At 39.9% G+C, this 26,554-nt stretch overlaps 1 protein-coding gene across 2 annotated transcripts in view; it reads left to right on the top strand.

The window, feature by feature from the left end:
* pitpnm3 (PITPNM family member 3) overlaps positions 1–26,554 on the top strand; it is an 80,466-nt gene that overhangs the window by 15,225 nt on the left and 38,687 nt on the right. Inside the window, exons 2-5 of one of the 2 annotated variants that reach the window (XM_029446313.1) lie at positions 3,453–3,548; positions 13,487–13,594; positions 25,516–25,586; positions 25,715–25,935. In XM_029446313.1, coding sequence (XP_029302173.1) covers positions 3,453–3,548; positions 13,487–13,594; positions 25,516–25,586; positions 25,715–25,935 — 496 coding nt within the window. Of the gene's footprint in view, positions 1–3,452; positions 3,549–13,483; positions 13,595–25,515; positions 25,587–25,714; positions 25,936–26,554 lie in introns of both variants that reach the window. The other variant, XM_029446312.1, reaches the window with a different exon arrangement.

The raw sequence follows: 26,554 nt of genomic DNA, 5'->3' as shown, positions 1-26,554 counted from the left end.
TTCCAGCAATAGATGCATTAGATAATAAAAACAGTACTTTAAGATCACTTGGAAGGCCTCATAAGGTGACTGACAGCAGTCTGACCAATCAAATCCTGTGATGGAGAGAGCTGTTTTGCACTTGTTTAGGGCAGCAGCTGGCTTGGGATGAATGAATCAGGAGTGTTTTTATTTCTCAAAGTAGTTCCTTTTCTTTCCATGCTGTGCACACCATCAGTTCATCTCACCCACTTGGTGTGTGCTTCGTGGAAAGCACAGCGGAGAGTGATGTGCCCAAGATTTGATGCTGAATACCAGGCAGACATTTGCAACCATGCAGGCCTCCAAGTTTGTGTTTTGCTTTTTGCAAACATTAGCATGTTTGGCTAACTAGTTTACTACTTACAGTAGTAACAACCCAGCATTACTTCAAAGGCCATGGTTATTTTATACCAGCCAACATTATTTTGTGGGTTGTTAAAATGACTTTGTCACAGGGGTTACAGATTATTATAAAAAAGAAAAGAGCCCCGTTCAGGATTAGCAGCAGTCCTCTGTTGCAGCTCTTTTCCTGATCTTTTGGATTTGGGCAAGTTTACACTTCAACCTTAGCCAAGCTTGTAACATTCACAACTAACATTGGTTAGTCCATGGGCGGAGACAATGGGCCCCTGGGCACAGACATGCAACACGCCCCGCTACCTCTCCTACATAGTAGCAAGACGCACATAATTCATAGTTTTTAGCTGCTGTTTGATGTTGTTTTGTGTCTTTTTGTAGAAATGTTATGTCTCTTTGTGGTCATTTTGTTTCTCTTTGCGTTGCTATGTGTCGCTGTAGTCATTTTGTGTCTCTTTGTAGTTGCTTTGCCCCTTTTTCATAGTCATTGTGTGTCTCTTTGTGGTCTCTTTGCAGCTGCTTTGCATCTCTATGTAGTTGTTTTTGCATTTCTTTGTAGTTGTTTTGGTCTCTTTGTATTCTTTTTGGGTCTCTTTGTGGTCATTTTAAGTCTCTTGCTGGTTGTTATGCTTCTCTTTCAGTGACATTTAGTAAGTGAAACCCAGGGGTGCCCCTGACACTTTGGGCCCCTTCGCCTGTTCCTGGTAGTCCTGTTCAGTAATCCACGCATTAAAACATTAAAAAGTCAGCAGAAGAAGGCATTGTCAACTCATAAACCTAACGTTAGCTTAATTAGCTAGCTAGCTACAGCTGATAAAATCAGGGAGCTAATCTTTTAAAATAATAGTAAATTAATTACATTTTAAAGTGAAGTGAATGAAGGACCAGAGATCACTGAGGTTTGTGCGTTGTAGATATTCCTTCATCTCATTGTGTTCTTCATGCTGAGAGTGTTGTCTCCACTTGTGTCTGACACAAAACATGAAACATAAATGAGCAGTATGGAGGAAAAAAACACAAGCAGGCATGCCAGCTGTCTGTTGTTTGACAACAGACAGCTGACAAACTGCAACATCTCAGAGGAATGTACGGTTCTTGCCGTCGTATTGGCCTACTGTACGTTCTGGTCAAGAGTTTGCTGAGGATTTCCATTTTCAAAGAGCGATGTTTTCCGGAAAACTGTAATCATCTTGATGGAGCTGGGTGGTATATAGTGAGTCATATACTACAATATGTACATTATATATCTAATGTGTATAGATGGTACAGTATACATCTACCTGGCCAAATCCCCATGATTTATATGAATAGCAATTTCCATTTTTCTTTTCTTTCAAATCAAGGTTCTGAGGATTTAGTCTGTCATGTGTTCAAGTTATAAAGCCCTCCGAGACGAATGTGACCGTGGAATATAAATAGAATTGACTTGACTATCAGTTTTTGCCCCAAAACTGATAAGGTACATATTCAATATTGTTTTTAAGTATTTAATTCTGATTGTATTACACTTCCTGTCTGTGCATTCTTACATTTATTTTGTGCTTTTCTCCTTTTCATGTAAAATATGTTCAGACAGCTGCCACTTTTATCAATTATTCAGTGTGTGTGTGTGTGTGTGTGTGTGTGTGTGTGTGTGTGTGTGTGTGTGTGTGTGTGTGTGTGTGTGTGTGTGTGTGTGTGTGTGTGTGTGTGTGTGTGTGTGTGTGTGTGTGTGTGTGTGGACCCACATAACCACAATGATCTTAGAGGTCATCTCTCTCAGACCAATGTACAAAGGTGCGGGGGTGGAACCAGAGCAGGTCAGATCTGGACAGCTGGGTCAGGGCTGCATTTTATGCATTGATGTATTCTATTTTTTTGTTTTCCCCATCTCTGTTTCCTTTCTTTCAGCTTGTTCGGCCTGTTTTTGGCCAGATCTGCTTTAGAACAGGAGGGAATAAAACACAACTCTAAAGATAGATACATGAGAATATAAACAGGTTAATAAATAAATAAATGAACAGAAGTTACATAATTTAAATAAATAAATTAAAGGGTGGGAATAAAAGAAAGGAGACCGAGTCGGTAAATAGAGTTGGTTGTTGAGTGAGGGGGTGTGGTGTAAGTGTTAACTGTATGTCTGAGTGTGGCCTGAACGTGGAGATGCCTGTGTATTGTTGTATTGTTGCGCTTGTATGATGGTAGAAATGAAGATAGTTAAGTATGTTCCGTAATAGAAATTAATTTAGGAAACTGAAATGTGTCCTGTTACAAAACATTAGATAGTTTTTCACAAAGCCATTTAAAAGAGTAAAGAGAAAAAAGGAAAATAACAAAGAAATACAGAAGAAACAACTTAAGTTCGGCATACTTGAGATTCATACCTGAGAATGAATCAGAATCAGAAATTCTTCATTAGTCCCACAACTGGGAAATGTACCTTGTTACAGCAAAAGAACAAGAAAGTAAAGTGGCGAGTACACACTAATTACATTTGAGGTTTAAGTGCTGTTGTGTATGTTGTCTGGTGGTAAATGAGACTATTTCCTATTAGATCCATATGAATATTAATAATAGTAATTATTTCAAACAAGCAAGCAAAAACAACGGTCTAGGGGAAACGTGTGAGTGATTGAAAAGAGTATGTGTATATATTCATCATTGCATTGTGGATGGGAGATTAGGCAATAGCGGAGGTTAATTTATTGATGACTGTAGACCAGGTTTTATTGAAAACAGCTGTTTAATGGATGAGGCAGGCGGACAAATGGATAGTGCTTTAAATCCCTTTTCATCCTCCGTCTCGTATCAGAAGGTCATAAAAAACTGTGTGATGACATGGCTCAAAGGAAAGTCTGTTTGGATCTTTTCACCTGCTGTGGCACTCAAAAGGCCATCTTTCCCCACCTAGGGCAATCACTGCTTTTACTCTGAATTGTTCGAGCAATCATTCGAAAAGGTAAAAGGATAGGAAAATAATATGATATGCATGATTTGTCTGTCTTCGAGTTCCATGATTAATGGCACAACCCTGTCTGTCATCCTTCCAGTCTAAAAGCTGATTTTCTGTCTTGTGTTCTTGTTCTGTCCCACAGGATCAGCACGAAAGCACAGCGCCGCACATTGGTGTCTGCAGAATATTGCACAAGAATCAGTCGACAGCTCTGATGAGGAGTTCTTTGATGCCAGAGGTTAGTATTACATTATATTTTCCCATTTTGTACATTTTCTCTCCAACGGTAATAGTCTCAAAAATGACCTGAACGTCTGTATGAGCATTTTAAACAGCCCCTTTTCCCGTCAAATGGGCATACTTGTGGCTCTTATAGGCCTTTCGTTTTTAATACAGGAACTTATTGAAATGTAACATGTAGTCATTTCCATAGATTCTGCTTTTGTTTCTGGAACTATTTTGGCACTGCTCAGGAGGTGTTGACCAGTGTTGAAAATGTCTTGTTTTACTCGAGAGACACTTCAAAACCTAAAGATATTAACCTTGTGTCAAAGCCTCATGAAGCTTTTAAAAGTTTAGAGTATAGGACACTCAAAATGATGTGTTTTTATTTATTTTTTATAAACCTAGGTAAATGTAGGACAACTGTCATGAACAAATCACAAGATCCAGCAGAATTGTCTGACACTTACTTCATGTGCGAGTGTCGGTGGTATTATTTAATGTTAGTGTATGACTGTTATGACTGAACTAAATTAAATATGGCTGCAGAAGAGTCAGATTTCAGAACAAACCAGATACAAAGGGGAGCAAATGGATCATATATTATCTTCATAATACAGACCTTCATCATGCCAAATTATTTTAAACCAATTACTCTGTCCACTTCACCGCTAAAGACTCTTGTAAATGTATTTGAGATGTCAGACTGACCAGAAATACACAGATATTCCACTACTAGCATTTTCACCGTCGCAGATGGCGAACAAGTGGAATATTTATCCCAACAATTATCCACTACAAGTGAGAGACTGAGAGGTACTTATCAATTATGCCTTATTATTATTATTATTATAACATGTTCTTGTTTTACATTAAGTCAGTCAATAGCCAGGGGTGTGTTGAGGGTTTCTGGTGTCCAATATCCCTTCATATCATATAAAAACATGCTGGAAATGAGGCTCAGGTAGTAACAGATTACAGGCTGTCTGCTCTGCTCCCACTTTTAGTTTTGTCTGTGGAGGAAATTTAAAGTGTATGAAGTCATATCTTTGGTGTATGGAAATGTGATTTATTCATTTTTCATTCACACTCACTTGTTTATCTCATTTCACTCTTCCTGCCTTAACCTTTCATTCGCTTCTCTACCTTAATTTCGATTTTACTCCCTTTCCCTTGCATGTTCTGTTTGCCAAACAAAAAGGCATGCTCACTGCAGACTCCTAGAAAACATGAAATATTTATCCTTATCACAGCTGTCATGGAGCAGAGGTGTGCATTGCTCGAAATTCAGATAACCTGTGCATGTGTTGTATGTGAGCAGATGTACCACATCATTCTCACTTATACATCTGCTGCATGAGATTTCACTCTCAGCCGTGAAATATCTTTACTGAGTGTGAAGTGACAGCGATCAAAGATGTCCTTTTTTATCTTTTTTAATTAAAAACCATGGGGAGAAGCTGCACTCATTCAAAAAGTACAGATAGTTGAAAATATTGGGAAACACTTGTTGCCGAGACATAGATGAGACAGTTGATACCACTCATATTAATACAAACACAAAAGCGTCAGCTAAATGAACTGTAATGTAATGCGGTAAATATGAAGCTACAGCCAACAGCCGGTTAGCGTAGCTTAGCACAAAGACTAGAACTAGGGAAACGGCTAGTTTGGCTCTGTCCAAAGGTAAAAAAAAGTACATATACAGTATATAATAATCATGTATCTCATTTGTTTAATCCATACAAAGCTGACATATAACAATAAATTATTGTGGAGTCGTGTCGTGCCGGGCTACCAGCGGAACTGCACCCTTCCACAAAATAATCCCCATAAAATCACAAATAGTTGTTTTTACATGATGGTTTCAGGAAGACGTTTTAATTACTATAGGTTTAATTTTATAGGTGCTGGTAGGCATATTTTGTTACCTTTGGACATGCTAGCGATTCCCCTCTGCTTCCACTCTCTATGCTAAGCTAAACTAACTGGCTCCTGGCTGTAGCTTCATATTTAATGGATAGCCATTAGAATGGCATAAATCATATCTAACTCTTGGTAAGAAAGTGAATAAGCCTATTTCTCAAAATGAAATAAAACAATTTCTTTAATGCAGGTGTGGTAAATTTCGATTTACTATGTAATGGTGTGAATATACACGTAATTGTACCAGCACATTTTGTAATTATCCTAATAGTCTTTCATGACAACCTTTTCGTTAACCATTTGTAGAGGTAACTGGTAGGAGCGTTTTGACACCTTTGGACAGAGTCAGGCTAGCCGTTGCCCCCTTTTTCTAGTCTCTGCTAAACTAAGATAAGCTAACCAGCTGCTGGTTGTTGCTTCATATTTTATAAAAAGACAAAAAAAACACAAACAGATCTATTTTTTTAAATTATATCATTTATTATATTATATTATATCATTTATTTTATCATGAGCAACACGACTGCCATTGCAAAAATGGCACATACAGAAGAAAAAGTTTGGGAACAAATCCCCCATCCAAACAGTGTGTGAACTGAACAAATGTGTATAGTAGCCTACTTCTTCTGGAGTTTTGTGTGGAATCAGTAATTTCCAACTTTCTACATCCATCTGTCCTGAATTTGAGTCCATATGTTTGTGGTGAAGGCTCAGTTTGTTGTTCCCGTCTTTCATTTCAGGTTGTTTTTTCATCTCTAACTGGCTTATTATTTGCTTTCTTATTCTTCAGAGCCCAAACATGTCATCATCCTCTCATTTTGCCATTACTCATTGATGCACACAGGACGTTTCAGGTCTTAGGTTGTGAAAAACCTTGGATTATCCTTTCAAGTTTCATAAAAGCGTGGCTGTCCTAGTTAATAAAGACTCTCCATTATAGGAGGAATCTTAAAATACAACATAGCTAGACAAATAAAAATAAAGCAAGAAGAGATGAGAGGAGGTGTTTGAAATGTGTTTTTTTCCTTGCGGTTGCTTTGTGACTATTGTCTGTGCTTGTGGGGAAAGTGGAGCTCAGTCCTTCAGAAAAGGCAACAGAGCAAGATATTCCAAACATAAACATATGCTTAGGATGCCTCCTCTTAAAAGGGAAACTAGAACAAGGTCATTAAAAGGTTGTTGAAAATATGGCCCACTGCAGTTGCTAACTTGCACGACTGTGACTCTCAATCCTAGCGGTATGTAGCTGCGCTGGTAGCATTTATTTCTACCAGGCACACTGGATATATGTTTTCTTTGGCCAAAAGCAATTGCAGCCTTTAATAGAGAAGCAGAGAGAAACTGTAAGAATTACATTGAAGAGTGACTGAGGGGGTGTTTGTCATATATTATAGGCCTACCACTCAAACCCACACAATAAGCTTGGGGGGATTTATTTATGTGGTTATGATGAATGCCTCCGTCCACACTGTGTAGCCCAGTGGAGCCAGATAAACCATGAAAATGTATGAAGACTGTCATTGATTTGCTCAGTTTTCTGCTAAAAAGCCTGTTATTGTTATTGGTTTTTTTTATATCATTGTTTTTTCTTTTCTTTCTTTTATTACTATTTGTCTCCGTATAGATTCCTTTGTAAATGTAATATCTTGTCAGGAGCATCTTAAAGGGCTCGTCCTGAGTGTTTAGAAAAGGCAATACTCTGATGCTCCTTATGTTACTTTCTTTGAGACATTTCAATGTACTTGGCCAGTGTCAAAGGACAGTGTATTTCTGAGATGTTGAAGAACAAAGCTTCGTGTTCACAAAAAATAAAGTGCAGGCCACGAGTATTTGACATTTTCTGTGTCATTTTACTATGTAATCCAGCAGATTGGATTTTGAGGGGGAACAATGACATTAGGGTTTAAGAGATGATGTGTATCCTTGAGGGTGTTTCAGGGTCTTCTCAATCATACCGTGTCAACAGTGTAGGACTAGTATCCCCAATTTTAGGAGAGTGCAGCAGGAAAATGAACCCTAATATTCGGCCAAAGCAACCAAAGATTGTTTTTCTTCTTGAGTCGTCTGACGCACAAGATAAAGACCTCCATTGGCCGCCTATTTCAGACAGAATTCTCCTCCCTGTCAACTATCTGCGTGTTGCCGTTTTGCCTGAAATGTACCTATTTTCTGACACGGCCATCGGCAGTCAGAATTGTTTTGGCACATTCTGTAACTGACGTCACTTCTGGAAGGGTTGATGTCTGTGGGTCAGGGACTTTAGTCATTGATTGTAAAGGATTTGCAACTGAATATCAAACACCATAACTGTATTTAGGAATATGTAAAATTGTTCACCCACTTTGGTCCCCTGAACTAGATGATTGCAACTGCATTAGCTACACAATCACTTAAGCCAATACAATACCTGAGTGTAATCACAAATGGCTTTATATGAACTTTCCCTAAATAAAATGCAGTTTAACATTGGCAAAATTATGATTTAGAAAAAATATATAAAAAAAAGAAAAATCCAAATTGAGGGTGTTGTGTGTTGTGTGTCGGCCAGTTGTTTGTGTGACATGGTGTGGAGACAACACAGATGTTGGCTGAATGGTTTGATGCTGTTGCCTCCCGTGACATCCGCACAGCTGCCCCTAGCAAATCCCCACACATGCACACACACACACACACACACACACACACACACACACACTCTATAACACACACTCAGGATCAGTTTGTCACATCGTCGCAGACCCCTTAAGCTGGCCTGCAGTGCTGATGAAAACAGAAGTGGAACACAGATCGCTGTCAGAGAGTCTCAGACCGACATGCACACACAGAAAGATTACTGTGAAGATATTGAATGGCTTCATGGCCCGTCCACCTCCACAGTTACCTCATATATCCAGTGTAAAACATTTAATTTTCCACCAGTGGAAGTTAAAGGTTCAGTTATCTACAATCCAGATACAGAAACTCTCAAATGCGACCGTTCGAATAAAAGAAAGCAGATATGAAGGGATTTGAAGCTTACATTTAAAGAAGAAAAGCAAAAGCCGAAGCACTCCTCAGGGAAAGGTTGAAATTTCAATTGTAGTGGTTTTCTCAGAGAATGCACTTTTTCTTCAATTGAACTGTTTGTGCTCAGTGTGGAAACACAGAGGAGCATCATAAGTTTTGCTTTGAACAAGCCAATAGAATAAATGCTTTTAAACCACTTACAGAGAAGAAAGCCTTGCATTTATTTTCCTTTGATGTTATTACTCCACAAAAGGACCTTTTTACTGAATAATTTGTGCACGCTTCAATATAGCTGACTCTTCTCAGTATTCTGCTCACATTTCATGGTTTTATTTTGCCAATAGCACCATCTCAGCTCAGTGGGATCGAAGACTGCGTTTAAAATATTTGTTTAGCAAGATTGAAACAGCCGGAACATTTTGGCTTTGTTTTGGGTTGTGAGTGACAGTGTCAACTTTGTTATTTGTGAGATGTGAAGAAAATATTTAGACTTCTGTAGCCATGGGTGTTTCTATTTGAAAACCCGATTTAAGAAAAGCTTCATGGAATGATATTTCTTGATGACTTAAACTTGTTAATAGGATCAATTCTGCTGATAAAAAAAACAATTAAATATTATTATAATTTAAAATGATGGCTTTTTGTGGAGCAATGACTGCTATTTATGTTAGGGGTTGTTTGTGGATGCTGAGCCAGAGACATAAAAGTCATATAAATTCTGATATGACTGTTCAGACATATAGGAGATTTAGGACCACGTATGAAAGTGGCCCAAATCGGAATTGAAAAGATCAAGTTCCATGGGATTTGTGCTGATCACACTGTGATGAAAAATCACATATGGGCATAAACGTAGCCATATATCAATATATGTATAATGGATCAGTGTTTGGATGGCTGTTTCTGTCACTGGTTAGCAGCAGCAGCGAAAGGTATTTATGTACGATTGCTTTCACTTTATCTTTTTACTCCATCTGAGTAATCTGATGAATTCTAGAGGCCCTCTACTCCCCGTAGTAATAAAAAAAAAGAAAAATCCTGCCTCTCTCTACTTAGCATACTGCTGGTATCCACCTCACACCCCCCAGCATCTCTCAACCTGCATTTATTTCATGCAAATGTGTACACAGTGGGGAAAAGTCTCATTTCTTTCCCAGGACAGAATGTGCCTTCAGGCTGCTCCAGCGAATGCCAACTCAATTGTCACATTGTTCATTGATTTGAGCTGTTGACAAATTTGTGGTAATCCAGATCTGTTATTTGATCTGTAATTTAAATAATGAGGGGAGCCTGAAAGGAAATTCCTAATGTTGTCTGCTCCCACAGTTTAATAACATAATAAATTGCCACTGGAGGGAAACTATATTTATATGCAAGTAGGGCATATGTGAATGAGGAAATGAGAGATACATTCTCGTCTCTCTTGTATTCATACGTTTTAAATTTCTCGTGAATGGACTCATCAGCAATTGTATTTACTCAACATTCTTGTAACATATATCTGTTGTTTTCATGCTTGTCTTGTATCATTTTTTACAAGATATCTCTAGAATTTATTTGCGGATGTAGATTTAATGTTTGGGACCAGAAGACCTCTTTGACCCAAGAACAGTTGATTACATTTTGGCAGGGATCCAGATCTTAGATTTTATTTTAAAGTTGTTGGGTTTTTTTTTACCAGCAAGAGTTATGCTGCTTTTAAATTCTGGTGGTCAAATCCATATCCTACAAGGCTAAACAGGAATCTATTTATGTAATATTTCATTGGGAAATCATACCAGGAAGATGAATGATTTACGAATATAGGCAGTGGATCTGACCCATAAACCCAGACATTTTTCATTTAGAACAATTCCCTGCAGGTGACAATTTCACTGATTACTTCTTTCTCTCCGATTTAAAGATTTGTTCATCAGTGAAATTGGCTGCTGCAGGGTTTGATTTAGAATGAAACTGTTGCTGCACAACATGTTTCATGTAATCTGCTGCACAACGATAAACAAGAATAAAACAAAAGAGATTACAAGTATAAAAAGCAATGTAATAAAACATTCTATTAAAACAATACAAAGCATACCTATATAAAATGGTATAGAGCATTCACTGTAGTGGCACATGAAATGAGCTATAACGATGTACATGCTGTACGTAAAGTGCTGCGGCTTTCAGGAGCGGACTATACAAAAGAATCAATCAGTAACATTGAGTTACATAATGGCTTTCGCAAAACTGTGTTGCCAAGTGCCCCATATGACAAAGCTCTCTAGGACATTGTGCGAAGCATTTATAGAGAAGACATGCTACTATGGTTCATATTGAGCCCACATCCAGTAGAGAAATGTTGATATACAAACAAAAACTAAGACAATAAAAACACAAAAAACTTGAACATCTGTTAAATTACGTCACTGTGAGGTTCCACTTAGAAGAACCTCTTTAAGCATCGTTTAAGAATGAAATCATAACTACATTTTCACAATTCCTTCCCACTATAATTTATCCGATTACACATGTATTGTCTTCTTGTGAGCTCTGCTCCGTGTGTTTTTAATGCCATTCATCTTCTGTAGTCTACTTACCTGACAGACTGTTTATGCCATTTCAGAGGATAATCCCATCCCTGGAGCAATCAACTTTTTCGGGTTAGTCATCTGTATTTGAAAGGGCCTAAAAATAAACCAGAGGTAGTATTTGGGTAATTCCACTTCTTCAGTTAATGCATTATGATGAGATCAAGAAATCAAGAATGAGATGCAAAGTAGTAGAGGTCACCCGAGGCCGTATCCTCATTGTTTCACAATCGCGCCATCTATTCCTCTCTCTCATTCACTTTGACACTTGCTCACCGTGAGCCGACAGGTTGAAGGCTGTTTCTAAATCTCTTTTCTCTCCCTCGGGGTCATTGGCTGCAGGCAGATCTTACACATCTATTTCTCTTCTCGGATTTTTGTATGTTTTCCAAATGCAGGAGAAATGGTAGATTCAGTCGGTTGGCTTTATTCTGTTGATTTTTGTGCATTTCATTTGCTTTTGTTACACCTGGCTATTGTTCTTATTTTCTTATATACAAACCCACTTTGCTTCTCAGAGGAGATTCTGTTTTGGTTTTGTTTTTGTCTCTGCTCAGCTCTCACTTTAGATTTAAAAAAGGGTGTAAAGCCTGCTTTGCATTCTCCTCCTGTCCAAACACAGGCGTACTTACACCCTGCAACGCATTGTTCACATTCAATATACATCTCTGTGTGAGTCTCTTTCTCGCTCCTCTCCATTTTCTTTGTGTTTGTCCGTGTAGATTTGAATCTGCAAGTGGGGCACTTTGTCCCTTCATTATTACCTACGGTTCAGTAATGTCTGTCCATAGGGAAGAGAGTGCACCAAAGGGGGGAGGGAGTCAGAGCAGATACTAAAAGACAAAGTGTGACCAGTAGAGCGGCCGCTGTGTGATCCAAATGGACAGGCGGTGTAGACCAACATCAGAATCTTTCAAAGCTGCCAGGCAGGAATGGTTGAGAGTGGTCGTGTCTCATCCTGTCTCAGACTGTCTTGGCTGAGACCAGCAGATTACCATTTTGGTCATGCTGAACCACACAGCAGACCTTGTCTTTTTAGGTTGATATTCTCCACTGCAACAGAGCCCGTAATTTGCCATGAAAATGGAAAATGTTTTAAGAGGTCTGCATGCCAACACTTTTATGTCATCAGCTTTTTCTGGCTGTGTAGTTTTTGACTGCTAGCAGCACTATGGTGCGGTGTGTCAATGAGCAAGCATGGCTGTCCCGACCTCTGCGATTATTAAAAAAAACCCTCTACAGCAATATCTGTGTGGGAGAGACTAAGATGGTGAAGTTGTGCCGAGTGAAGGGACTGGAGAAGTCATCATCATCATAGTAATGCTTCTCACATTTAATTTCTACACTCTGACTTCAATTCAGCACCCGTGAAGAGGTGTAATTCTGCTTTTTCACAAATGCAGTAAATAAGAAAAGATTCTGGGCCTCACTAATATCTAAACCCTAGCTGATCCTTGTTTGTATCTCATGCTCTACTGTCACATGTACAGGGACATGTGGATTCACACTTTTAAAGTGCCAATACCTGTATCAATGTGCCCACCAAAGAAAAACATTGTTAACTTATGGAAACATGGAAATAAACACTGCAAGTTTCATTATATATTAAAAAAAAAAAGACATTTCAAATGAATTAGTCAGGTCTTAAGACTACACACATTGTGTTGTTGCAAGAAACAGTGAATGTAAACAGTGTTTGTTTACAAGAAAACTCCCCAGGGTACCTTTGTAAATGGAGTGCAGGCAGCACATGATGCGGCATGTATGACATTGAATCTTTATCAGCTCATAATCAAACAGCAGCCAGTAGATGCAATAATGCTTCCCATGGAGAATAGATGAATACAGATACATATCTGGTGGGCCAGTTTAATAAACATGTTTCACCACAGTCTTTAGGGGGCAATTAATCTGTGTCAACATCATTCTGGCCAAATTTACATTGTATCTTTGGCCAGCTTGCAAGTGCTGGCAAAGGCATCTCTAGTGCTATTCCTTTTTTGTTCAGCCATGACAAGCCACGTGAATGAGTTTGCTGTTTACCATGTTGTTGTGCCATTTTGTAGTTGTGTTTACTTGCTGCACATTAAGCTGTTTATTCAGTTGGCATAAGCAGCATGTTTAGTAAGCCGAATATAAATGGGGTGGAAACCATTGTGTTGGTCAGGTTAAAGGTGTAAACGATCCGCACTAACACGTGCCACAAAACTAACATGAGGGAGATGTCAGGCAGCCGGGGAGAAGTTGAGCTTTGATCAATTCATGATTCAAGAACAATGAGTTTACATATTATTGATATGCAGAGAGATAAATGGGTCTATGTCTTACTCCTCTTTGTCTTACTCCCTGTTTGTGTGTGTGTGTGTGTGTGTGTGTGTGTGTGTGTGTGTGTGTGTGTGTGTGTGTGTGTGTGTGTCTACTTTTGTGTGTGTATCTATGTGTGTCCCAGCAGATGTTATGGAGGGGAAGAGCGCCATTCTGCTGGGCATGAGTCAGTGGAACTCAAATGACCTGGTGGAGCAGATCGAAACTATGGGACACATGGAGGACCAGTCACATGGTACACACACACACACACACACACACACACACACACACACACACACACACACACTCACAAATGTGTTACTCATGAGTCACTAAATGATATGGTGGCTAGACTGTAGATGAATTGTAGCTTCTATTTAAAGCTGCATGAAGTCATTTTTTAAGAAAGAGTCAAACAAAACCGACTATGATTTTAATTATGGAGGTGTAATGGGTACAAGCAAATTGCTTACTTCAAACTGTGCTCAGATCCGCAGTAAACCTCCAGATTATCACTGCAAGGGGCTGTGTTTACTACTACAGGGTATCAGATTACAAATGAAGTCCACTTTGAAGACCTACCAAACATAAATACATGTATTATTCTTTGAGGCATGACTTTACAACACCATATTAGCAATATTTATTTCCTTGAGAAGAAATTAGCACAATGCTCACAAGATGTATCCTACCTGTTATGGACATTTCCATGTATTTGATTGTCTATCTTGCATGTATCTCTTTTGAAACACTATTGCTGCTGTCTTCGCCAGGGCTCCCTTGGAAAATACATTTTACATCCCAATAGGATTCACCTGGTTAAATGCAGGTTTAATAAATAATGATAAATAACACACAGGACACAGGATATGTGTTATTGTCTGTCTGGGCGCAGCATATCTAGCAAAACATGAGAAAAATGGGCTTCCTATAGGAGTTGTGTTTCTGGCCACCTAACATAATGTTTGTGGCATTTCAGCGATGGCTCGATCCACAAACTCCTGGGAAAATATCTTCCCAAGTAATTCAGCGCACAATCTCAAATGTAAAAGATTGGAGGCTCCTTGCTTGCAAACTGTGAACATTTTGTTATTGAGGCTTTAGATGAGCACAAATAAAAGGAAGCACATCGTGAGCAGAAGATAAACATAATGGTGGTTGAGATCTAACATGCAGATATGCGATGTGTTTCAAGCTCAGCGCTCCTTCTTCTCTGTGCTCGGTGATGCCTGAGGAAGAGCACTGAGCTCAAAACATGTCTGTCTTCTGCTTCTCTTACTGCAGCGTTGTGTATTTATGCGCATCGAAAGCATCACTTGAAGTAATATTCAATATTAAGCAAAGGGTCCTTTTGTCAAGGCTATTAAAGGCTACCATTGAATTTCAAACAAAACCTGACATGATTACAGAAAGGGTAGAGCACAGATGTGTGTGAATGCTTAGCTTCCTTTTTCGTGTAAGAGAGAATTTGATCACAGTTGTCAGGAGTAAATTGTTTTATAGCCTTTTTGTCACTCAAAGCAATGTGTGAAGGTTGAGAGTATATCATATACGTTAATGAATTTGTTTTGGGCTATTCAGTTTCTCTTCTATCGCGACATGGGATACAATTCTGCTTCCGTATTACACACGACGACAGGTGATAAAAACAGTGGCTTTAAATAGGATGGCCACAAAGAAACCATAAGAATCCATAAAGAGCAAAAATCAATGATGATAACACTGATTCAATACTAACCGTACTTTACAGCTCCTCAATCAGCTGATGGAATGGCATTTGTTTCGGACTCTGTTACTGACAAATGGACCGGCTCTCGTCGCAAAGGTCAGCTGTGATGTTTGACAAACTGAAGTGGAAGCTATTAATCACCGAGCTTCGGTGGGAGTGTAGTCTGGTCCTGTGGAGATGAAAGAAGCCTCTCCCGCAGGGATGCTGTACTAAGTCGTGTGGTGGTAACTGAAGAAGTGGGCACGCTGTGAATATTTTACACCCCCACACATCCTATTAACAAACCACTCACAAAAACTAGTTACGACCTGTGAAGAGGTCTATTGCAGCAGCAGTAGAAGTCAGTTTTTCATAGTGTGCCACAACACTACAAGTGCTTGTCCAAACAAAGGAAATAACAATTTCTCATGAACAAAACAGGAAGAGCTGCCATATTTGGGAAAGGATTTTATATTTTCAAGTCTATCTTAAAGCTTAAATCTGGTGATCTTCTTTATTTTTTCGCATGAAAAGACCAAAACTATCCAAAATATAGAATATCACTACTCTTATCCTTTAATACATTACTCACATGTCATATGTTTGTCAGAAGAGTTTTGAGTTTCTGTAATCAGACTCAGCAGTCTGAGTGTGACATACAGGTGGGTATCTTCCAAAGTTGAATCTCTCACGCTCTCATTTCACTCACGCTACGGTATCCATTTATGAAAGCGAAAAGCTTTAATATTCACCTGTACGCTGCTCAGCTGGTGAACACAGTGGAGCATTTAGCAGCTAAAGAGCCAGATATTTTCCTGAGGAGTTATTCCGACCAGAACTTGCATTCATCAAGTGGAAACAAATATGATAAATAAATGCTAATGTTGCCTTCTGTCTGCTGGACGTATAAATAGGTGACTGTTTGCAAAGGTTCACCATATCCACTTCATGTTGAAGCAGAGGGAAAATGATGAAAACACTGAACATAAAAACACACATAAATCACAAAGCACACAGCAACAGTTACGGTGAATCTCTTGTCTCCTGCATCACGTCGGATCACAAAAAATTAGGTCCGTCTTTGTGCGCCATTTCTCCATTACTCACAGGGTGTCTGGTGTTGGAGTTGCAGTTGTCTCTGCTATAGACGACTGGGGATATGTTATCTTAAATAGAGTGTGTGATGTACTTTATATGGCGTCTGTCGAGGTCTGAAGCTGGCATTTACTCATAGTGCCCCCAGCATCTCAAGACACCTACTGAAACCATCTTTAATAATGTATGAAAACATTGTGAGTATGCTCCACAGTTTTCTTTGAAATAGATGAAATAATAGAGGGCGGCAAGGATTAGATGCTCCTACTGTATTATAACCAATGTGAATGTGTGTCTCATTCAGCATGTGCTTTCCATTTCAATCACACCAAACCACTGCAATGAAAAGGCAAGAGTCCAAACACTAGTAATATCGAATACATTTGTTTTCCAGAAAAACCTTTTATCAGACTCTGAAAAGTACAGAGGGAGAAGAAGTACAGCTGCCTGACTCGCTTGTAAATATTACAGCCATGTTCCGTGTCTGTTTTATAGTTTGTTTATTCAAAGTGGCAGAAACAAGAAAACCACCCGCACCAACTCGCTTCGTCCTCACAGCTGCCAGGAGGCTGTTTCACCGAGTGTAGAGCTGTCGCCAAACGGTGTAGCTTCAGTTAGCAGTTAGCTTGAGGTCAGCCACAGCACCGGCGAACTGCAAACTCCCTGTTGCTGCCCCACGTCCACCAGCCCGCTGTGACTGCCGGGCTGGGCCTTGTTCTGGCTGAGCTCAAGTCTCTTCAAATCTCCGTCTGATGGAAGCCGCAGAGTGCCGGCTCTGCCGACCTTTCTCCTCCCCCGGCGAGCTGCTCTCCTGGCCGCCACCGGAAAGATGAGACAAATATTCTGGTCGTTTTATAGCTTTTTCCACTTTGGATTTAGTCCAAAAAACAGACTAAGGTAACGCTACACAGACTACAGCCCCCGGTTCACATTAGTGCCTCAGTAAACACAGTTGGATCAGCTCCACGTGAAGATTAGAAGATAGCAGATGTTTTTAGATCTGCTCTGAGTTTCAGCAGTTTTCGTGGTGATAAATTGCAAATACAACATTTTAAAGCATTTGTTATAAGAACATGAATAATAAGAATAAGACGTGAAAAGTAACCGCTGCTGTACCGTCTTTCAGAACCACGGAGGCGAGAAGAGAGTAAAAGAAGCTGTTGATTGCAATATGTAAACTACACTTTATTGCTGATAGAAAATGTGTTTGAGGATTTTATTAATCCACCCTCTTGTGTGGAATAAATACATCTTTGTATCCCCAAGTGCTATGGTTCATACATTAGTTCACTCATTTATTTCCCATTTTTACAAAAGCAAATCCTGTTTCTGACTAGGCAAAACAAAACTGAAGTAGTGAGGATTATTATCTCCTCCTTGTGATTATTATGTAAAAAGCATGTAGGTCATTTGAATGTGTAATGTTTTACTTTTCTACGTGACAGTGCCCGAAAGAGACAGCTGGAATGTGCAGTGCTTCCTTGGCGTCACTGTTATGTTAACATTCATCAGTGCGGATGCTGACACCATTACAGTTATCATTTTAGTTATCGTTCTTAGTGTGGACGGCCCTTATGTATTGGTAATTGCATTCTCCCTCTCACCCGCTCCCTATCTCTCATTCGTATGTTACATGAAAGTCAAACCTACTCGAAATAGAAACACTCCCCACCATGGTGCTGCATACAAATGTAAAAATGCCTGCTGAGGTTCTCTGGTTGTTTGTTTACATCCTACACTCGTGGGGGCACATGAATATTAAAGACATAAATGTAGCTGACTGAAACTGGGCATAGCAACAAAAAAGACTGAACTAAAAAAGATTTTAAAAAGCAAAACAACAATAGCTGCTGCAACAAAACTGGCTGAGGTCACATGGGAATCTAGACACGGATTATTAATGGAGGTGTACATATCCTCATTAACAGAATCATATGATGTTTAAAACCCATTGTGTGGCCAGGTAATTGTGTGATTTTAGTTCATCACAGATATATCAATATCTAAGTATCAGTAAATATGTCCGTCAGCAAGTAAAGAAATGTCAAAGATGTGATTTATAAATTGTGCTTTGGATTATTTTATGCCTGTATTAGATAGGGTTAGTGGGAAGGTGAAGGGAAACGAGAGAGGGAGCCTGCTGCTGTTGCTAAGAATTATGCTGATGAGCGCGGTGAGAGTGCACGTAAACAGTAAAATTGCAAACCAGATGTGCGGAAACCAAAACAATTAGTTGAAAGACAAGTAAAGCTCAGTAGAGCTGAGGGAACTGCAAAGTTGGGTTCAATTACTTCTGTGTTCGTCCCTACGAATGACTCCTTTCATATAAAAGTTGTTATATGAACTGTGGAGCTTCTAGCCTACATGTGTCCCAATGGTCTGCTCAGTTTCTGGTGCAGCCATACAACACAGAGCAATACTCTCAGGTTTAATTGTTATTTCTGAAAGCTCTCGAGTCACGGCAGCTACCCATATGCTTAATTACATCATCGCGTATGATTTATTGCGAGTAGTGGATCAGATTGTGGTGTTGTAATCATCAGAAAACCTTAAAGGTACAGCAGGATTTCTCTCAGTCCGTGTAGCAGTTGAGCGGCAACATCCACACTATCCTTTCATCTCAATCTGTTTGTCGGTTCCTCAAATGCGTCTCCGGGTTTATAACCTCCTCCCCCCCCCCCCCCTTGCTCTCCATTATTTCACCATTCCCTCTTTTCTTCTCCTGAGCCTCTTTAACCATCCATTTCTCCCCGGCCTCTCGGCTCCTTCACTCCCCTCCTCATCGCATCACCTCATCTTGTTCTTATATTTCCACCTCTCTATCTTCCTACATTCATTACTCCGCGAGCCACGGGCGACGAAACACTTTCCTTCCCAATGAAGGCAACAGGGATGGAAAACCTCAGTGACAGACAGGAATGCCTGAAGCACAACTGCCTCTTATTTTTTTCGCTATACTATTTCTTCTTCATCTCTTTCCAGTGACGTCCTGTGATCTAACATCAGCCTCTGCGCCAGCATCTTTCAGGCTCCCCATCTGTTCACTATGCAAACATTCTTATCGGCATATTTATGCTGTGCTCCTTTCGTAGCCATCTTTTCTTCACTTGATTCACTGTCTGATGCTGTATAATGCTGTCCAAACGTTACATAACCAAAAAAATTACCAATAACAAAAACTAGAATCCAACTTGGCTGCTTCCTTGGTTTGTGCTGCCAAACTGGGATAACATTAGCTAAAATGGCTGCGTCAGTGAAAGCATGTGGAGATGACTAAGTGATAAGTCCTGGCCAACAACCCAATATAGACGATACATAATATACTGTATGGTGAGAGTATAATTTCACACAAAGTGCCCCAGAGAGAAAGGCATTATCCATTTTGCATAGAGCACCACCGCCCCTCTTCTGCATGCACCCTGTAGCTCTATTCAGAAACACATGCAGAGCGAGAGACAGAAAACATAAATTTAAGGTCTCATCTGTATTCTACCCACCGCCTTCCCTTGGTCATTTTTAGCACACGATGCACGTATAAGCACAATCGATTATGATTCTCCTTTTTGTCTTTCTCTTAAAAACAAAAACTACTTAAAGAGGCTGCAAACACAAAAGCCATTTCTCTGTAGAATTATAATAGGAGACAGGCAAACAAAAACGAGGGAGAGGTGAGATAATGATAACAAGTGGCTTCATGTCAGGAGTATCGTTCTGCCTCATCTCTTATTTTTACAGCCCTTGCCAGCCTTTGTTGTAAAAGGCTCTGTTGCTCTGCCTGTCTATATGTCGGCTATGACGTGTATGCAAGCCTGCATTTGTGTAGACTTGCAGGTGGAAACTGGTCAATACCACTTAAACCCTACAACTTATGACTTAATAATTACCTAATACTATGTTATGCACTGTATTTACTCACTCTGTAATACAATTCTTCATATAATAACTATTCTACTGCTATTATGTCCACTCTTAAGTTTTCCTTATACAAATCAAGGTTCTGAGGATTTAGTCTGTCATGTGTTTTAAAAGCCCTCAAGAGACGAATGTGACCTTAGAATATAAATAGAATTGACTTGACTATCAATGCACCAAAACTGATAAAGAATATTGAGTATGTACCTTAAGTATTTAATACTGACTATTACACTTCCTGTCTGTGCATTCTTACATTTATTTTGTGCCTTTCTCCTTTTCATGTAAAATATGTTCAGACAGCTGTCACTTTTATCAATTATTCAGTGTGTGCGTGTGCGCGTGTGTGTGCGCCTTAAAGCATTTCTTACAACTGTCACAGATTACAATCCTGTGATTGTGTGAAAGAGGATTCCTGTGGTGACAGGGTTTTGTTTTCTGGGGACAGGAAACATTACAGCTACCTCTAGTTTAGATTTCTGATGTTCCAAGAAGCACTACGTTTATGGATCATGATTCAGTGAAACCTTTATCTTTAACACAATGTTAATTTGCACCAACAAAAAAAGGTACACAATTTTTGTTATCACAGAATACAGGAGAAAAGACAATACATATTCAAGCACACACTCAAACGCAGCTAATGTAAAAAGTCCTGCATCTCACACACAGCATTGTACTAGGAGATGTACTGGCTGCCAATCAGCAAGCAAACAGCTGTGTTAAGCAGATTGTAGGAAAGACAGTCAGAAGAAATAGCAGAGCTTTGCTCAACTCTTAATTTGTAAGAGCAGCACACATGCTGGGCTGCTCGTGAATCCGACGATAAAAAAGCCATTTGTCAGATATTGGAAGAATCTGACAAAATCAAAAAAATCTGTAATTTTCTCTTTTATTTCTTGTGCTTCTTCTCAATGTCTGAAGGCTGCCAGTCTCAATATGTGCTTTATGAAGCTTAATGGTATTGAGCAGTTCTCTAGTGGCAACAAATGACCCAACCTAGATGCCATATATAATGCCATATAATATAATAATGCCATAGTTCAGCAGCACCATGTTCATTTCCAGCGGCGTAAAGCCCAGCCAGCCAGACACACACTCAGTGATACAGTGCATCTGTTATCTACTGCAGTCTGAGATATTTCTTAACTCATCTACGAGAGAGAGGAAGTGAAAACTGACCCCAGAGAGAGGGTTGTGAAGATGAAAGGGTTCAACAGAGAAGTGTGCGAGAGCTGAATGAGAGAGGATGACATATTGATCAAAGGTTTGTTGGTTCCCTCTTGTATGTCATTCTGTCTGCCGAGCATTATATAAAATATAATTTTCAGATAAAAAATAAGGGTTGTCTATTTGTCTCCAGCATGCAGAATTTTAACCACAGGCAGAAGACTGCATTCATCATCACCCTCAAAGTTTCCTGCCTGCTGGAGTGTGAATCGACGCATTAGAAAGCTACATTACACATTTTCTTGGAAAGACAAAATACTTTTCTCATATATTCACGAGAAGAAATGTACGATGCAGAACAAAGCCTCCGATTTACAATTGTGGGAATTGATTATGAACACCTTCTAGTACACAGGTGTGGGATAATAATAAATATAACTTTACGTTTTAGAAAGATATAATTTGTGGTAATCCTACTGCAACAGGCTCTTTGTTGAAATGACCAGCTGTGGTCATGAGGTAGAGCACCTCTTGGCCTCTTTGCCACTCATTTAGTTAACATAACTGTTACGCCACACACTTGGGCAGCCCTAGAGTGAACAACACTCCACCACCGACCCAACTCAACAGAAGACACCTCTAAATGCACAGATCAAAAGCACTCTGTCCACAAGACTCCTCACTACCTGGACACAGAGACGTATCCAAATTGCACTCAAATCCAGACCCTTACAGTGTTGCTCAGAGCAGCCAGCACTACACACAAGACATTCCATTACAGTTCACTTAGCTGACGCTTTTGTCCAAAGAGATTTACAATAAGTGCAAACAATCATGAGGATACAACTCCAAACAGCAAGAATCTTGCAAGTACATTAACTTCAAATAGGTGAAATCCTTTAAGTGCAGAACAATAGCTTCAAATAAGCCAAACAAAAGTGCAACATACAGAAACAATAGAATACAATTAGCTTACCATTAGCTTCAAATAATCTAAATCAATATAAGTGCAACCTACAAAGAATTATTATTTAAAAATGTTTTTAAATCTTCATTGGCCGAGGTGCAGTCGAAACTGGTGAGTTTTCAGTCTGAGACGGAAGGTGTGAAGACTGTCTGCTGTCCTGACATCAATGGGGAGGTCATTCCGCCATTTTGGAGCCAGGATAGCAAACAGGCGGGTTTTGATTGGCCTGGATGTAGGAAGGGGCTGATCCATTCACAGCACAGTAGGCCAGCACCAGAGTCTTGAAGCAGATTCGGGCCGCCACTGATAACTAGTGCAGGGAGCGGATGAGCAGTGTAGTGTGGGAGAACTTGGGAAGGTTAAAGACCAGTCAGGCTGCTGCATTCTGGATGAGCTGTAGAGGTCGGATGGCACATGTAGGGAGTCCAGCCAGGAGGGAGTTGCAGTAGTCATAGAAATATGACTAGAAAGGTCATGTATCACTTGATTGGAAAGTGTGTGCTGTTAAGTAGCACCACGTTAGGGAGCTCATTTGGAGATATGCTCTCTGCTGATCGGTTAAACAGCCCCCTCTGACCCCTGTCACGATACAGGCATGCTAACACGCTCAGCAATCTGTTCACCGCTGTTGGAATCAGGGTCTGTCGTGGTGCCCTACTGCGAAAACACCCCAGGAGACCCCACCAGCTCCTCTGCATAACAAACCTGCTGACCCCCACACACACAGTACATAAACTCACTCAGACACACGCACACACAGTCTGGCCTTAACAGAGCCTAGCTACTGCCTGTTTATATGCTGCAACTGCTGCACTGCAACAAACTCCCACACACACATCGTATCCTCGTAAAAAAAAAAGTTCACAAGCGATCAGTGCGCCTGTGCAACCCCCTGCAATGCAGAAACTGCAACAAAACTACTTGGTTAGGTTTAGGAAAATACCGTGGTTTGGTCAAAATATGTACGTTTGTTACGTGTTAATGTTAAATACATAACAAAAGTATGTTAAAATAAGTTAAATTTTGGCTCCACATGGAACACGAAAAGCAGTGTGGTGGGTCACACACACAGACACACACACACACGATTGATTTGTCTGTGTGCCTGCCCCTTGGAGTGATATTATTTGTAGTTGCTTCTGTGCAGATGTTTAGTAGGGAAACTGAAATCATTGCCATATGTGTATTCACCTGTGATTGAAAATGTAGACATTTTAAAACACTGAATATCAGAACTACAGATTTTGGATGTGTGGATTTGAGTCCACTCAACATTAACACCAATCACTTGAGACTTCATTCTAGAGTTGGGGAAGCAACTTGAAAAATGTAATCAATTACTCATTACTAATTGAAACGTTACTTACTCAACAGCCAAGGTAATTAGTTACATTACTCGTTACTCTAGTCTTGTAAACATTGTGGTTTAACAGCCAGTTTAGCCATGATCCCTGTACGTTGCTCAAAGTGTCAAAGTAACTGAGCGTTACTGGGATTAGGAACTATAAACAAATTGCTAATTTTCTAATTATAATTCCTTTTAGTACTGGTTATTGGAGAGAGAAAAAAAAAAAATCGCATTGCTGTAATACTGTTACGGACCAACTCTGCCCAACCTTTACTCAATCTTAAGCCTTAATATTTGGAATGACATGATATCCTTGCAAAGTCAAAAATAATTTTATCCTAAAGTTTGCACATAATTATCTCTTTGTTTTCCCCGGTGATGGATATACTTTGAAATTTATTGAGAGCATATTGCACAATCGAAAGGAAAAGGTGTGTTTGGCAGCAAACAGACAAACTAAATGAAATGTTTAAGACTAAAGGCATTACATTTAAGTCTTGGACTTGACTGACATCATAACCAAATGTTGAGACTTGTAAATGCCAAACAATTACTTTGTCCCACCTCGAATATCTTAGATAATTTTTCATAAATCGCTTAGTCTATTAAGTATCAGAAAATAGAAATGAAAAGAAAATGTCCATCAGTTTCCCAGAGTGAATAGTTGGCATTTTCAAACGTGTTACGTTCTCACCAATGGTTCAGTTTACAATGATAAAACAGAAAGAAAACAGCAAATCTGCAGGTTGGTGTAGCTGAAGTCAGATAATATTTTTCAGTTTTTGAGTATAGAGTATACCACTAGGACTACTGCTGGAACACTTACTTGAACAGATAAGACAAACAGGGAAAATGAGGAAGCAGAGACTAAATACACAAGTAGAGGAAGGTGATTAGGAACAGGTGAAACTGATCAGGGCAGGGCTGGTAATCACACAGGCGGGAAACACACGAGGGCAGGAAGTGAAGTATCTGAAACGAGAGACAAGGGAGATTCTACCAAAATAAAACAGGAACACAACTAAAGGGACCGGGACATGACACAATAATTATCCAGCACCACAAGACTTACTTTTCAAGCAAGTTTTTCCTCTCACAGTCTAAACCCACGACACAGTTTGCACTCTTAAATACTTAACAAGACTCTTGGAGGAACCTTTGTGCCCTCCCTCCCTTTTTCAGAAGAAAGAAAACTTCCCTCCAGTGATTTCCTGTTACTTTGTGACCAAAATAGTGCAGTGTGCTAAAGTCCCTCGTGTGTGCTGAGCTGTTCTAGACAAGCAGGCTGTCTGAGGCAAAGCTGTGGGCTGCGAACTGAGTAGAAGGGAGATGACAGTGCGTGAGTCTGTGAGAGCCTCCCATGACAGTAGGCCCCAGAAGAGGAAGCCAAATAAACAACAAGCAAAACACAGAGTCGTGCCTTAAGCCTGGAGAGAGAAAATAGATAGAAAGACAGGAGAGAGCTCGGGAATAAGATGACACAGCGTGTAGGGCTTTCCGGAAAGGGTAATGAGTTTGGCCAGGTACCCATGAAATGCGGCACCACACAGAGAGAAAGACGGTCGTACCGGTGGGATAAAAAAATGTCATCATCCCTTCATCTTTTATCTCTGGAAAAGAAGTCCATTATTGTTTCTGCATCAGAGAAGCCAAAATCCAATTACATGTGATGGCAATAGATGCCGCAGCAGAGAAACAACCACGTTTACTGTCAGTATACTTCTGAATCTTATTGTTATGCTATTTGAGCCTAAGGGTACATATACCCATCACCCAGTTTGGTGTAGGAATGAAGAGGGATGAAGAGGCATTAGGATTATTCACTGATCAGTATCCATTTATGCCTCTGTTACTGGTGCATCTGGCTGAAGTGGCCCCTGCAGTGACCCTATTTCTCCCTGTTGCTCTCTCTTTATTCTTCCCTCTTTCCTTCCTTCCTGTCACTTCCTGCTTCTACCATTAACTTCAACACAGAGGGTCTCTACCAGCTAGGAGGTCCACGCTGTGCCCCTCAGAGCAGCATTGAAGGACTGGAGGATATAGAGGTACGCTCACTACAAAGCCAAGAACATGTAGAAGTACCCAGTTATTTTTCTGCTTTCACAGAAAACTGTCTCTATTATTTCCCTATTTCCTCTTTTTTTTATTTAACCCTACCTGAACCCTTTTGCAGAGGAAATGTACGACACATGTGCTGCTGCTGGTGGTGCACGGGGGGAACATCTTGGACACAGCAGGCGGAGACCCCAGCACAAAGGCCGGCGATGTGGCCACCCTGGCCTCAGTGCTGGAGAAGGTGACACGGGCGCATTTCCAGGCCGCCGCCGAACACGTGAAGATCAAGCTGGTGCCATGTCCGGCCGTGTGTGCAGAAGCCTTCTCCCTGGTGTCCAAGTGAGTGACACTTATAAATCCAGATAAAATCCAGATGTGGTTAAATAGGCTTTTGTTTACATTTAGCCACACACACACTGGTGACTAATTAAAGCCCTTCTGATCCATCTTTTTCATATTGGATAACATTCTATGTGTAATTTTGTCATATGGATTGTCTCTATTGTAAATATATTATCTTGTTCTATACACACGACCTCTCTTGCACGTTTGACCGTCCTTGAAAAGGATCCCTCCTCAGTTGCGCTTCCTGAGGTATTTTCCATTCCCCGTCCCCCGTCCCGTTTGGAGCTTGTTTTGGGAGTTTTTCCTTACCCGAAGTGAGGGTCGAAAAGGACAGAGGGTGTCGTATTCTGAGAGGATGTCATTTGAAAGAATGATGTTTACCCCTCTTGTACAAAAAAATAAATGACAAAATAATTATTAATTATATTAATCAGTATGACTTAATTTACACAAAGTCACCTCAATAGGGGCACCACCTCCTTCCTCATCTGAATCCCTGAATCAGAGATAAATGATGGCCAGTTAATGTATGTTATGTTATGTCTCATAAAAACTAGACTGAATTCGTAAATCTGATTAATAATTAAAGTTAGCTATAAACACAATGACCATA

The sequence above is a fragment of the Cottoperca gobio genome, chromosome 13, assembly GCF_900634415.1.
Source record: "Cottoperca gobio chromosome 13, fCotGob3.1, whole genome shotgun sequence".
Classification (NCBI taxonomy): Eukaryota; Metazoa; Chordata; class Actinopteri; order Perciformes; family Bovichtidae; genus Cottoperca; species Cottoperca gobio.
The sequence above is the reverse complement of the archived record's forward strand: the minus strand, read 5'-3'. Positions and strand labels throughout refer to the sequence as shown.